Source organism: Zootoca vivipara, chromosome Z2 (assembly GCF_965207765.1).
Source record: "Zootoca vivipara chromosome Z2, rZooViv2.hap1.1, whole genome shotgun sequence".
NCBI classification, from domain to species: domain Eukaryota; kingdom Metazoa; phylum Chordata; class Lepidosauria; order Squamata; family Lacertidae; genus Zootoca; species Zootoca vivipara.
Window position 1 is genome coordinate 37,204,430 of NC_142585.1, and position 14,399 is coordinate 37,218,828.

Below are 14,399 nucleotides of genomic sequence, written 5' to 3' on the forward strand. Positions count from 1 at the left end.
TCTACACTGAATAAACAGCAACTCCCTACGGTTTCAAGCAGGGAGCCTCTCCCAACGCTACCTGGAGATGCTGGGAACTGAACCTGGGGCCTTATGCTTGCTAACGAGATGCTCTGCTATTGAGCTATGGCTGCTCCCAATTGGCTCTGTGCTTTGGCAACCTCTGGAATCGTTCCTGCCAGGGAGGTCAACTTGTAGTAATAAGGACTTTTTTCCACTTTAAAAAATCACAGTGGTACGTGCAGTGGAGAGGAAAATTACTATTATTCCTTGGTTCATTTATAAAGATTTTTATGTACAACCAACTCATATAAGGTATCAAGGCAGTATAGAGCAATTGTACAAGTACAAGCGAAACATTATGAAATAAACATTTAAACGACTGGATAATCAAAAATGTTGTGGCAGTTGCATGGGCCTGTTGGCACAAAAAGGTCTTCAAGAGATGCCTTAAAGTCAAAAGGGTATATGTGGTCCACCATTATTGGAGGGGGTGGGGAGGGGTTCACGGTCGACAAAAGCAAGAGCCTGAGTAATGTAACTGTTAGCAGGTTGGTCTTGGGACGTGGGAGCCCAGGGTTCAAATCGATCAAGTTCACTGGGCCGGTCCCTGCCTCTCAGCCTAAACTACCTCACAGGGTTGTAGTGGGGATTAAATGAAGGGGAGAACCATGCACGTCACCTTGAGCTCATTGGGAGGAAAAAAGGTGGGGTATAAGTGCAATAAATAAATAATATTAAATGATAATAAATAGAATATTCTGTCCCAGTAAGTGCATCGGTTTCAAGGTGACATGAGACTTTGCTATTTCTTGCTGCAGCTGACTAATAATAACTACCCCTATGGAACTGTCACTGGGACCTCTGGTCTTCTTATAAGAGGCACTTGCTGGGGAAATAGGAAGTGGGATTACCTTGTCTCCTTGCCTTGCGAGGATGCTGACCTCTGTGGAAGCAGCAGATGCTGCAAGGACCAGATCCCTTGAGGAATGAAACAACAACCATAATTCCATAACCCACTTCAAGCAGCATAAACACCTTGCCCTGTTTAGTTTCAAATAACAATCTTTAAAAAAAACCAGACCTTTGCTCACCTAATTAATATTAAAAGGGAACTATTCGATATTGTGTGAGCTCCATTACTCACCATTCTTCAACGTAGTTAAGGAAGTAGTGATGTAGCCTCTCAGAACAGCTGCCATAACAGGGCTCCATAAAATTCACAAACAGCTCAGGCCGCTTGTCCTCCTTTTTCTGAATGGGGAGACAGAATGGGAAATTGTGTGTAAAATGAGAGGTGCAACATATGAGAAAAAGCACCTTAGGGGAGGGACAGCTCACAAATGACCCTGCAGTTGCTGGACTGTTTTAAAATGTTTGCATCATTTATGACATACCTAAATGTTTTATGGTTGCAACTGTTTCATAATTACAAGGAGGAGGCCATCATGATAGCCTGCTCTCAGATTTTGTGGCTTCCGTCCTAGAGAAGCTAAACTGGCTCTTTCCTTGCTGTTCTCCCCTGGCATGTGAAGGCTGCCTTGTTCCCATGCACTTTTGGGAACTGACTGCTTTTAAGGAAAGTGAATTGAATAGTGCTTTGCTTTTTTTTTGCTAGCAGTATTTTCATAATTTGTGTTTATATAGTTTTAATTCTATTACTGTTTAATTCTTTTTAAACTATTATCTTCTGTATGTTTTTAGCTTTCTGTATTTTATCTGTGTTGCTTTAATTTCTGAAATCCGCCTTGAGTCACAGTGTAGGGGAAAAGCCAGATATAAGGAATGCATTATTATATAAAACATACTGCCATCATTCCTGAACACAGGCCATGCTGGCTGGGGCTGATGGAAGTTGGAGTCCCTACAATGTGTGGAAGCTCAAGGGTCCCACACCTCTGGCCAAAAGTATGATGAAATGTTTCAATAACCACAAAAAGATATGCACTCTGTTTTGCCTGGCTGGGATGCATCCTGGAATTCTGGTAATGCCTCTTGATTGTCTGAATGAGGACAGTAAGGACTATTATGAGTGTCCGTAGAAACTAGCCTACTATTCGGAGGCAAAATGTACATCCATTGTTCTGCTCACTTTTGCCTGCAACCCTGCTGCTCACCACTGGCATGTGGTCCCCGGAGGGCTGCTTGGGATGGAATGTGGCCCTCAGGCAGAAAGAAAATTCCAAACACCCAAGTTAAACCTGTGCATCTAAAAGGTAAGCATCTAGCACATGTTTGTATGGTGACTTGGCAAGCAAAACTGACACTCGCAGCAGAAGTGTGGAGGCTGCTGTGGTCGGCGAATGCTTCAATTTCCATGCAAGGTTTGACTAAATGGTTTCTATGAAGTGAGATTCTACATCTCGGGTCACTACTTTTTTTTTTTATCATTCCGAAGTAAGAGCCTAAAATGCAGGAAGACACAGCAGCACAAACCAGGGACAAAGACCTAGCAAAATCGTGAGAACGACAGTAGCCAGCACAGACTTAGAAAGCAAACACAAGAGAAATAGAAGTTGCTTCCCCAGCGCTCCCTCTCTTCACGTACAGGAAGCACAGCCATCACCACTTCCGGTGGAGTTTCCAAGATCCCATCCGCAGCAGCATATACGATAGTGAAGACGTAAGTGCTGACCCACAACACGTCCAAGACTGTAAAACAGAAATGTGGGTAAACTTGGGTTGTCGGGGGTTTTTTTGCTTTTGTTTTTCTCAAGAGCCACTCATTATTATTATTATTACTTACACAGGAACATAGGGTTGTATGCAAGCTTGGTCCTACTCAGAGTAGGCCCATTGAAATAAATGAACCTGTGTAGAAGTCAGTTGGATACATCCCACTAGAAGCTGCTTTATGTCAAGTCCGATCACTGGTCCATATAGCTCAGTATTGTCTGGGAGTGACTTTCCAGGATTTCCAGCCCCACCTGGAGATATTTGGGACCTTCTGCATGCAAAGCAAATGCCCTTCCACTGAATTATTCTGCTTTTCCCACACGTTAGGAAGCTTCCCAATTGATCCAGCTAACTGAGTGCTGCCTACAATAATTGCCAGCAGCACTCCAGGGTTTCAGTCTCTCCCAACCCCACCTGGAGATGAACATGGGATTTCTGGAGTCAAAAGCTTATGTCCATCCAATGAGCTATATGCGAAGAGGGATATCTTGGTGGTACAGCACCTGCTTTGCATGCAGAAAGTCCCAGGTTGAATCCCCAGCATTTCCAGGTATGGCTGGGAGGCACCCCAGCCTGAAATCCCAGACAGCAGCTGCCCGTTAGAGTAAGCAATACTAAACTTTATGGATTAACAGTCTGACTTGGTATGATGCAGCTGGTTAGTTCCTTTATATGTTCCTTAACAACATGTACTGCGTGAAGGCAGAAGGATCTAGGACACTGGGAACCATCCCTACAGAGGGCTGCATCCAACAAAGTTCTACTCAGAGTAGACACACTGAAGTTAATCTGCCTAATTTAGTCATCTCCATCAATTTCAAAGGGGCTGCTGTGAGCACAACAGTTTTGTTGCTGTATTTATCTTAGGGAACAAGACGTATAAAGAACTTCCAAGTTTCAATTACAAATATACGAATTAAAAATTTAACGTAACAGATGTGATAATATGCCCAAGGACTGCACTTTTTTTTCAAAAGAAAGGAAGGCATTATCAAATCTTTGCACTATAATTATGTAACTGTGCTGCATTAACAACCCTGACAACTAAATTACAGGATATTAAATATTAATCCATACCGTAAATGGGATTGGTATAAAATACTACTCAGTATTTTGAGCAAAGCACCTGCCAGATTTATTTTTAAACACAGGAGATTCAACTAGTCAAAAAACAAGCATCTCACATTCCACAATATGCCTGGATTTCATGGATGGGCAAATTCTAGGCATATAAGTGAAACACTGTGATTACACGATCCATCTGTATTACTGTAATACCAACCGGTCAAAATGCCAAATTTAAGGAAACACAGTACCTTTGACGGGATTATCTGAATCATAGAATGGAGGACAGGGGATTGTTTTCTTCTCCTGCAGGTTCTGAAAAAGTAGAACAAGAGTGATCAGAATACCCTAAGTTTAATGATATGGGTTGTTGTTGTTTTAAAGTATTCTATCTACAATGCAACACTTCATATCGCACATGCAATAATACAACACAAACACTCTGAGTTTATACAAGCACTTTCAAAAGAATGTCCAAAGCGTTTCATCTGAATCTGCCACGGTTCAGTGATCTGATGACATGGTACATTTCACTCAGTACTGTCTGCTCTGTGGATGATGAAGCCCTCCAGATGTTCTTGGACTACAGCTCCCAGTATCCCCTGACCATTGGGCCATGCTAGATGGAGCTGATGTGAGATGGAATACAACAGGGGTCAGCAAACTTCTTCAGCAAGGGGCTGGTCCACTGTCCCTCAGACCTTGTAGGGGGCCGGACTATATTTTTTTGGTGGTGGGAATGAACAAATTCCTATACCCCACAAATAACCCAGAGATGCATTTTAAATAAAAGGACACATTCTACTCATGTAAAAACACCAGGCAGGCCTCACAAATAACCCAGAGGTGCATTTTAAATAAAAGGACACATTCTACTCATGTAAAAACACGTTGATTCCCGGAACATCCGTGGCCAGATTTAGAAGGCAATTGGGCCGGATCCGGCCCCTGGGCCTTCGTTTGCCCACCCATGGAATACAACAACAGCTGGAGGGCTATGAGTTCCTGATTCCTTATCTGCTCTCAATGGGAGCAATGCTCCAAGATTTCAGGCACAGGCATTTTGTAGCCGAAGATCTAAGGAGAGATTGCTGGCAGTCAAACGTGGGCACTCTTTTGCAACAAAGCCTCCTGCTTAATTATGGGCATGGCCCCCAATTCAACTATATCAGAGATGAACATCATCATGAGAGAGGTGTTTCCAGCAACCCCATCCTTTGCTCTTGGAAGCCTTATAAGCTGCTGCTACAGGAGAGGGACAGTAAGCAACATCATAGGAGTGGTGTTTCTAGGACTAAGGCAAAACTATGAAGCTTCCTTGTTGTTTTTGCTACTGCATGCTGCATGGTGCTTAAGTAATCTTTTTATTTATAGTACTAAAATGTGGGTTTTTGGTATGATATATTTTTGTTTTGGTGTGTATTATGAAGTTTTTTTGCAGTGTTTGTTCGAAATGCATTCCTGTTTCTTTGTTGTAAGCTGCTTTGAGCATGATTTTTTTGTAGAAGAGCGGCAAACAAATAAAATGAAAGAAAATTAATTAATCTTAGGCCCAGGAACCAAATAAAGTCCTCCAAGCCTCTATTTTGTCCTCAGGGTTCACCCCAAGCCACACCCCTTACTAGCCCTTTCCCCCTTTGTGTTTTTGCCTGGCTAGAAAATATGGCAGGTACACAGCCATGCATTCATAGCACATGGCTTATAGCAGGGGTCCCCAAACTACGGCCTCCGGGCCGGATGCGGCCCAATCGGCCTTCCAATCCGGCCCGCGACGACCCCCGCCGCCCGCTGCCGCCCGCTCTCACGGCGCGCGGCGCAGCGACGATCTAAAAAATCGGCAAAAAATTCGCCGAAAATCCTTTGTGCGCATGCGTATGGGCCTCTCCCGACCCGGAAGAGGTCATTTCTGGTGCACTTCCGGGTCGGGGGAGGCCCATACGCATGCGCACAAGCGATTTTCGGCGATTTTTTCCTGCCCGTGTGCGTGTGCGCATGCGCACGGGCGCGCACTCCCCCGCCCTCCGGCCCGCTGCGCGCGCACTCCCCTACCCTCCGGCCCGCCGCGCGGTAAGTCTGGGGACCCCTGGCTTATAGCTAAGAATCCTTAGAACCATAGTTTATCCCAACAGAGCCACAGTTCCCATGATTCCCTGAGGAAGGGGGGAGAAATCATGTGTTTTAAATGCATGGTGCATATGCAGCCTTGTGCTCCTAACTTCTTTGCCTGGATGGTGAATAGAAGGGAGTGTGCAGGCATGAAAAAACTAGCTTACTATACTAAAGCAAAATTCTCATTCTACCTGGCGGTGCCGGTGACTGATCCTGGGGCCTACTGCATGAGAAATGGATGCTCAAGCTCTAGACTACAGCCCTTCCCAGGCACGTACTTCTACTATCCTTATGCTTAAGACTCCATCTTCTGAACTGTGAATTGGGAAAACAAAACAGGGAAGAACCAAGAGAGAGAAGCAGGAGGCAGAGCATTACAAGCCAAATAGTAAAAAACAGACTTACTGGCAGATACTGGACCACAGTGCCATTCTGCTTGCCTACAGCCAGTTGCTTCCCTTTAGGACTCCAACACACTAAAGTGGGGAGGGAGAGAAAATCAAGCAGGCATCATTAAGCAGTAGCAAAGGAAATAGCAACAACAAAACCAGCCAGTGCAATTTGACAAATGGCTTAAACTGCCCTCACAAGTATTATTCAAACACGACAATCTCAAATGTCCACTCAACGTGAAGGTTCAGCCAACGGTGGTCTCGGGAGAGCATACCCTAGAGCAGGAGAGGAGAAGTGTTGGCCCTCTAGATCAGGCATCCCCAAACTTCGGCCCTCCAGATGTTTTGGACTACAATTCCCATCCTCCCTGACCACTGGTCCTGTTAGCTAGGGATCATGGGAGTTGTAGGCCAAAACATCTGGAGGGCCGCAGTTTGGGGATGCCTGCTCTAGATGCTTCTGAACAGCAGCTCCCATCAGCCTAGCAACCACAGCCAATGGCCATGGGTGGGTGGTAGTTGGGAGTTCAGCAACACTGGGAGAGCCAAAGGTTCCTTATGAGATACCCTTGTTTGCAATTGCCCATTTGGTGCATTCAGGCTTACTTTGAGCTGTACACCTAAAATATATGTAAACCAGAACTCCAATTCAGCAGATTTATAATAGGGATTTCTCCATCAATCTAAAAGTCATGTTACCGACCTGATGTAACAGCCACTGAAGCGGGGAGAGTTGCATAGATCTTCACAGAATCTGCCACCTGCAGGACAGAGACGCTTCCATCAGACAGACAGACGGCCAGCATGGAGGCATTCAATGGGTTCCATTTCAGGTCATTGACCATCGCCTCAGCCATCTTCTGATAGGCAAAGGGGCGTTTTTGCTGCTTAGCCTATTAAGAAGGAAATGGACATTTGTTAGACTGTATCTATATGAGCAAAGACACCCGCCTTCAGTAGAGTCAAACCACTGGCCCACCAAGCTCAGCATACCATACTCTCCAAGGCCTGAAGGAAAGACATGTTTTTACTAGCCTCAACTCCTATCAGTGGTAGAGTTCAGGCGTAATGATGAGCTGCAGATTACTGCAGGATTTCAGGACCTTTTTATACAGAGGGCCACATTCAATTAGGGACAACCTTCCAGGGGGCACATATCAGTAGTGGGCAAGGCTTGAGGCAAAACCGCACAGAGTAATGGATATATAATGGGCTACATTCCAGCCATGCAAAAGTCAGAGCCTTTTACATGTGCTGCCCCCCCCCATATCTTCAGCCATGCAAGCAAGAGTTATTACCACAGTTCATGGACAACTTCCAGCCAGGCAAAAGCACTCAAGGAGAATGCAGAGCAAGGCTGGTGAGGAGTGTGGTGTGGGGAGTTTTGAGGGTCAGATAGAGAGGATACGAGTTCATAGCGAACCTCAGCCTCACACACTTCACCCCCCCCCTGCCAGCACAGCCACAAGGAAGAGATTAGAATTTTCTGCTCCCTTTTTGATTAACAGCAGTTTACTATCACACATGAATACTACACTGTGGTAGTATTCCTCCCAATTTTTAATCAACCATGGTTTAGCATTACATCTGAATCCTAAAGTGCGTTATGCTTCATTAGGGCTTGCTGAAGCTCTCCAGTTTCAAAACTCATAGCAAAGCACACCCTGGAGTGAGGGTTGGGTCCCCCCCCCCCAAGTTTGCTTTTAAACCATGCAACTTACCTGATTCACAAAGGTGCGAACATCAAAAAAGCCAATGAAGGACCCAACTTCACTGGAGGCCATGCAGACAGAGAGTGTGAGGTTATCACAGCTGAGTGCCAAGTGATGCACACAGAACTTGGTGGGAACGAACAGACTCTGGACATTCTCAACTAAAAATAAAATAAAATGAAGAGGAGCACCAGGGAAGAAAAAATAAAATAAATTATTTAAAAGGTAGTTGGAGGCCTGAATTAATCCAATATTGCCCTATTCGTCTATTAAGATCAGCTGGGGATGCCCTGCTTGTTATTTCAACCAGCTGGACAGTAGACCTGGGTAATATCTGTTTTTCAACATCGCAATATACCGATATATCACGATGTCTGAAATAAGAAGAAAGGAGTGAATAAGGTGGGAAGGAAGAAGCAGCCACGTGTTGACTCCTGGATATGGACTTCAAACTGGTTTTGGATGATACATTGCCCAGCCCTAGTGTTCTAATCTGGAGGGAGGGATGAGGCAGCCCACTTGCTTGGGTGAAGATGCAGGCAGGCAGGCAAGCACCTTCTCAAGTTCCCTCTGCCAAGGCTGGCAGCTGGGCTGCAGAGGGAGGAATTGGGCGAACATCTCACTGTGGGCGAACATCAGACGGACTTGCAAGTGTCACCCGAGAGTGAAATGTGCAGTACTAGTGGCAGTCAAGGAGTGAGCAAGGGATTCGTGATATATTTGAATGCAGACTTCCAGATGTTTAGCTGTCCCTTACCCACTATGCTACATGAGCCTAAATAGGTAAAAAAAAAAAATCCCAGCCCTATAATTTGCAAATTTGCCACCCCAAAGCTTATGATGGGTATTCAAAGAAGAACAAGTGAGTTTATCCTTAATGCTAAAAAAAAACCCAGAGTAATGAGGGGGGGCATATAAATTAAAAGCATATGCAGATAATCTTGTAATAACAGTGGAGGACCCTAAGAACTCTCTGCCAAAAGTCCTAGAAAAAATACAGAACTTTGGGTAGGTGGCAGGTTTTAAGTTGAATAAAAATAAGACAAAGCTGATAGTGTACCAGAAAAGGGGAAGAAAGCATTACAGCAAAATATAGAAATATAGATTCATTAAAAAGTTAAATATTTAGGAATTTGGTTGACAACCAAAAATATTAACATCATTAAGGATAATTATGAAAAAAAATGGAATGAAATAAAAAGGAATCTAGAAGTATGGGGGGGAAATGAATTTATCACTGTTAGGAAGAATTGCAGTGAATGTATTGAATCAAGAATCAAGATGAATGTATTGCCAAAAATGTTATTTTTATTCCAGTCAGTACTGATTATAAGTAATGCAGCATGCTTCAAGAAATGACAAATGGATATTACAAAATTCATCTGGAAAGGGAAAAACCAAGAATAAAACATAAATTACTTACAGACAGTAAAGATAGAGGAGGTTTTTCCCTTCCAGATCTTAAATTATATTACGAAGCTTTCTGTATTGGTTGGATCCGGGACTGGATCAAACTGGAAAATACAGATGTGTTAGATCTTGAAGGTCATGACAACAGATTTGGATGGCATGCGTACTTGTGGTATGAGAAAGGGAAAGTTCATAAAGCCGTCCATAATCATATAATTAGGAGATCACTTTTAAAAGTCTGTGAAAGGTACAAAGATTTATTAGAACAGAAGACTCCATGGTGGTTGTCTCCAATGGAAGCAACATCGATTAAAAAATAAATAGGAGAGAAAAATGGCTTACATATAGATCTATTAATAGAAACAGAAGGGAAATTAAAAATGAAAGAATTTGAAGAGATCAGAGAATATGTTAATGACTGGTTACAATATTTTCAAGTAAATGAGGTCTTCAAAGAAGATAAAAAGAAAGGATTTAGTTATACTTTATCTTGATTTCAAGGAGAAATTGTAGAGGATAATACCAAACTATTGAAGATGTATAATTTATTATTAGAATGGAAAACCAAAGATGAAGAGGTTAAATGTGTAATGATTAAATGGGCACAAGATGTAGGATATAACTTACAAATGAAAGACTGGGAAAAATTATGGAAAGTTGATTTAAAATTCACTGCATGTACTACTTTGAAAGAGAATAATATGAAAATGATGTACCGATGGTATTTAACTCCTGTCAAACTGGCAAAAATGTATAAAACAAGTGCTAATAAGTGCTGGAAGTGTAAAGAGAAAGAAGGTACGCTTTACCGCATATGGTGGAATTGTAAAGTAATTAAAAGTTATTGGGAAATGATATATAATGAACTGAAGGAGATGTTTAAAATAGCCTTTGTTAAAAAACCAGAAGCTTTTCTGTTGGGTATAATAGGACAGGAACTACCAAAAGAGCGGAATAAGTTGTTTATGTATGCTACAACGGCGGCTCGGATTCCAACAAAATAATAATGGCAAGTCAACCTAATGAAATATGCAGAAATGGTGAAACTAATGGAAAGAATCAGAGACGATGATAATGAAGAATATAGAAAAGATTGGGAACCTTTTATGTTGTATTTACAGAAGTACTATAAAGATATGGACTCGCTAGCAGGGTTTGATTAAATACTTACAAGTAAGAAAATAAGATCAAAGGTTAAGTAAGGACAACATGGAATGAAATTGACTGTAAGATGTAATCATGAAGGAAAAGTTGGTATAAAACTGATAAGAAAATAAGAGTATTAAGGTATAAGATTATAAAAATAAGATAATAATTAAGCAGAAGTAGTAAATATTTAAAGAACCAGAAGGGGAAGTTGAGGGAAGTCACGGGGAGGGGGGTTTCTTTTTCTTATATATGACAAATGTTATATTGTGTTGTTTGTTTGAATATAAAATTGTAAAAATCCAAAGAAAAGAAAAAAAGGGGGAGGAGAAAGTGGAGGTTAGGGCAACCAAGTTAATGAATGAAGCAACAGTTGAATGCAGACTTCCAGATGTTTAGCTCAGTCCCTAACCCACTATGCTACATGAGCCCAAAAAGGTAAAAAAAAAAATCCCAGCCCTATAATTTGCAAAGGACACTTGCCACCCCAAAGCTTATGATGGGTATTCAAAGCAGAACAAGAGAGTTTATCCTTAATGCTAAAAAACACAGCTCTATAGATAAAAATTAAGGATGGCTGCGGTTGAGGTTGGGCGAAAAGAAAAAAACTTACCTATTTTATTAGGAGAATCCCCCACTGGAATCTGCATTAGAAGGTTTTTTGTCTGGAAGATCTGCAGTCCAGCTGCACAGCCAGCAAACAGTAATCCGTATTTGTTGGATACAGCAAGAAGACTGGAACGCTCTTTGGGGAGTTCATCAGGAGCATCAAAGATCCGTATTTTCTTCAATGCTCTGAACTTAAAATCCTGTGGCAAATTCATAGATTAAAAAATCTGTGCAGGCTAAATCTAAATGCATCAGTTTATTCAAATACGCCACAGAACTCAACCAAAACCTTGATTATTTAATTACACAAATGATTCTCAGATTTGTTTGCTCCCCACTCCTCAGTGACCCAGCTACTAAAAGGAGATTGGAAGCATCTACTTCCACTATGAATCTAACTGGAGCTCTTTGTTACATCTAAAGTTTGAGAAACTGTGGTTAGTTCAAGCCAGCTAGGGATCATAAATTATGATTTGAATATAGCTTAAATTAACAGCCTCCCCCCCCCCCCCAAGTTTGAACACAACAGGAAACTCTGATTAGTTTAAAGGCGGAAGTGTCCTCTCTCCTTCTTACATCACAGTGAAGAAAGAGGGAAGGGGAGTGCATTTGAGTCCCAGTGTCAATTCATAGTTTAGCATCATGTCTGAAAAGATAACACAGTCTACTGAATGGTTCCATGGTTTTGCTCATGCACCTGATTTAGCAATACTGTACTTAGAAAATACCTACCCCTTTAGTTTGTGATGATAAATGGTTCAAAACGGTTCTAGATTTCTCTGTTTTATATTGACTGTTTCAGTGCTACTTTTTAAAGCTGTATTCTGTGGTTAAAGTTTCCTTACCACAGGCTGTGTTTTGTCAAAACAGCATCAGATAATAGCTAAAGATGAAGGGCTTTCCCCACTGCTGCAGTTAGAACATAAATGGAGGCCGCTAGCCTCTTACCATGCCAACTAAAAGCAACAACAGGCTAGTAACTTTTGGAAGCTCTTTTACAAGGCTGTAGGCTGTCTTAGCTGTAGCTCCAATCTATAGAACAGAAGAAATATACTGGGGTGGGTGAAAACTGAATCAACACCTGAACAAATTTCTATGGTCTTATTTACAAGGCTGCAATAATGAAACACTTATAGCTGTCTTGTAAACAGACCCACAAAACTTACTAGCCTGCCATGCAGGAGAGGGACTTTGGCTGGTCCACCCCTTCACCTACATGCCATTTCTGGTCATCTGCAGCAATGGCAGGGAGCCCCGGTTGGCCGTGCAGGTATTGCTGGGCTCCCACTCCCAGCAGCCCTCAAAATGCAATGCCAGAGATGGTAGCAGTTGCAGTCCCACAAGACACCTGTCTGGACGACCACATAAGTTCTCCATTAGTATCTGAACCGCTGAAGACATTTTCTTTTTTTATTCTGCACATTGCTATTATTATTGAAAATAAAAAAATATATATTTAAAAAACTTTACCCATTTCTGGATAGCGCTTAAAACGCATGGCTGGTTTACATAACGTGCTCTGAATTTCCTGACACAGACACACAATTTCAACTGAAACAGACTAAAATTACCTACACTTTCTAAGCATTGTGAACTTTTACAACATCCCTGTAAGGTGGGTCACTTATTTTAACGCAAGTACTGCCGGCAAAAACACAACAGGGTAAAATACAATATTAACATAACAGGTGCAATTGGAGGAAATGTTGCCCCCCCCCGTCTCACCTTCATCTCCCTCTCGGGGATTACATCCATGTCGTCCCCCATGACACAGCCTCGAACGAAGACTTACAACGAAGCCAACTGGTGCGCAGGAGGACTTCGCGCGCCCAACCTCAAATTACATTCCCAGCCTCTTCTAAACCAGGATGGGAAGGGGAGAGGAAACATCCGCTTCCGGGGAACATATGAAGCCCATAACGGGCACTTCCGGCGACGCTCTAGGCGTGCACCCGCCGTCTTGGTTCCTTTGCTCGAAGCCTCTATGTCAAGAACAGAGCGGGTGGGAAATTAGGTGCAGGGCGAACGCGAGTCTTTACGCCCATTGTCATGTTTTGGGAAGGCGCCCGGCCTGTGAGAGCTGGAGCTAAGGCGCTAATAGCCTGGTCGGAAAGTGATGCAGTTCTCTTACTTCATTTCCGGTGACGTATTAGGCCTGGTTTCAAATCTTCTCTTATTACAGTAACCATAGAGAAAGAAATTAGGTATCTGACCATAAGATTATAGACTCACACAGTACAGACAGGACTTCTGAGGCTCTTTAGAAGTCAGCTTCATATCTAAGGCGGAATAAAGAGCTGCGTCTAGAAAGCTACCGGTATGAAACTACGATTTGGTCGTTGTTGTTATAGCGCCATTTAATGCGTATTCCAAGGTCCCTGCCTTGAGGCACTTACAACATTTTCTGTGAAGATTGTGTTCACCTCTCCACCCCTGCAAATCGTAGCAGAAAATACAGCAATTCCTACTCCTTCCAATATCACATTCGCGCTATATACTTAAAGCACATGACTCCTCCCCTAAAAAGTCCCGGGAACTGTTGTTTTCACACATACCCCCAGAGCTACAGTTCCCAGCACCCTTAACAAACTGTGTTGTTGTTGTTTTTTCAAAAATAGAAGAAGTTGAGGCTCCACTCTTTTGTGCACTTATGTGGAAATGAAGCTTCATTGAATGGAATGGGACACCTGAATAAAGATGGAATGAGGTGCTGTAGACATTTATAAGGATACACCAAAGGAGCAGGAGACTTCTGGAACAGAAGAAACTGCCTTACCCAGATTCGGACCTTTGGTTCATCTAGCTTAGTATTGCCTACATTGACTGGCAGCAGCTCTCTGAGGTTTCAGAAAGAGAATTGCATACCCTCCAACATCCAGGTGATGCAAATTGGGACATGACCCGCCCCACCAATGCCTCTCCACCCCATCCACCACAGGTACATTCAGTGTCTCCCATTTCCCAACAAACACATCAATGGAGGCCCCTCTCCTTCAGGCCCCCTCTCCCTCAGTTCCCTCCCTCTCTTGGGATTCACTACTCCCCCCCCCCCACTGCACTGACTGACCCTCGTACACCTTTCTCCCCCACCCCCATCACCACTTCATTGTTGTTGTTGTTTGCCTCAACAGTGTTATAAGAATTCTAAGGTCTCAAATATTGAATAAATGTTCATAAATGTACAAGGCAAACACACACATAAGTATATAAACCACGTGTCTGAAATAGGCTATCCAGAAAATGCCATCAGTAAGGCATTACTGTATCATGTATCCTGGCA

The 14,399-nt window shown here is 42.8% G+C and overlaps 1 protein-coding gene across 11 annotated transcripts in view; it reads right to left on the minus strand.

Annotated features, from left to right (window-relative positions):
- NUP214 (nucleoporin 214) overlaps positions 1-13,012 on the minus strand; it is an 80,543-nt gene extending 67,531 nt beyond the window's left edge. For 7 of the 11 annotated variants that reach the window (XM_088664824.1, XM_060270448.2, XM_088664827.1 and 4 more), the window contains exons 1-9: positions 12,845-13,012; positions 11,124-11,319; positions 7,964-8,115; positions 6,946-7,135; positions 6,256-6,326; positions 3,993-4,056; positions 2,549-2,652; positions 1,148-1,254; positions 915-981 (exon numbers count right to left, since the gene is read on the minus strand). In XM_088664824.1, the coding sequence (XP_088520950.1) occupies positions 915-981; positions 1,148-1,254; positions 2,549-2,652; positions 3,993-4,056; positions 6,256-6,326; positions 6,946-7,135; positions 7,964-8,115; positions 11,124-11,319; positions 12,845-12,886 (993 nt within the window). In that variant the 5' untranslated portion in view covers positions 12,887-13,012. Of the gene's footprint in view, positions 1-914; positions 982-1,147; positions 1,255-2,548; positions 2,653-3,992; positions 4,057-6,255; positions 6,327-6,945; positions 7,136-7,963; positions 8,116-9,377; positions 9,469-11,123; positions 11,320-12,844 lie in introns of all 11 variants that reach the window. The other 4 variants (XM_035112651.3, XM_035112650.3, XM_035112652.3 and 1 more) reach the window with 2 other exon arrangements.
- Positions 13,013-14,399: the final 1,387 nt, after the last annotated feature.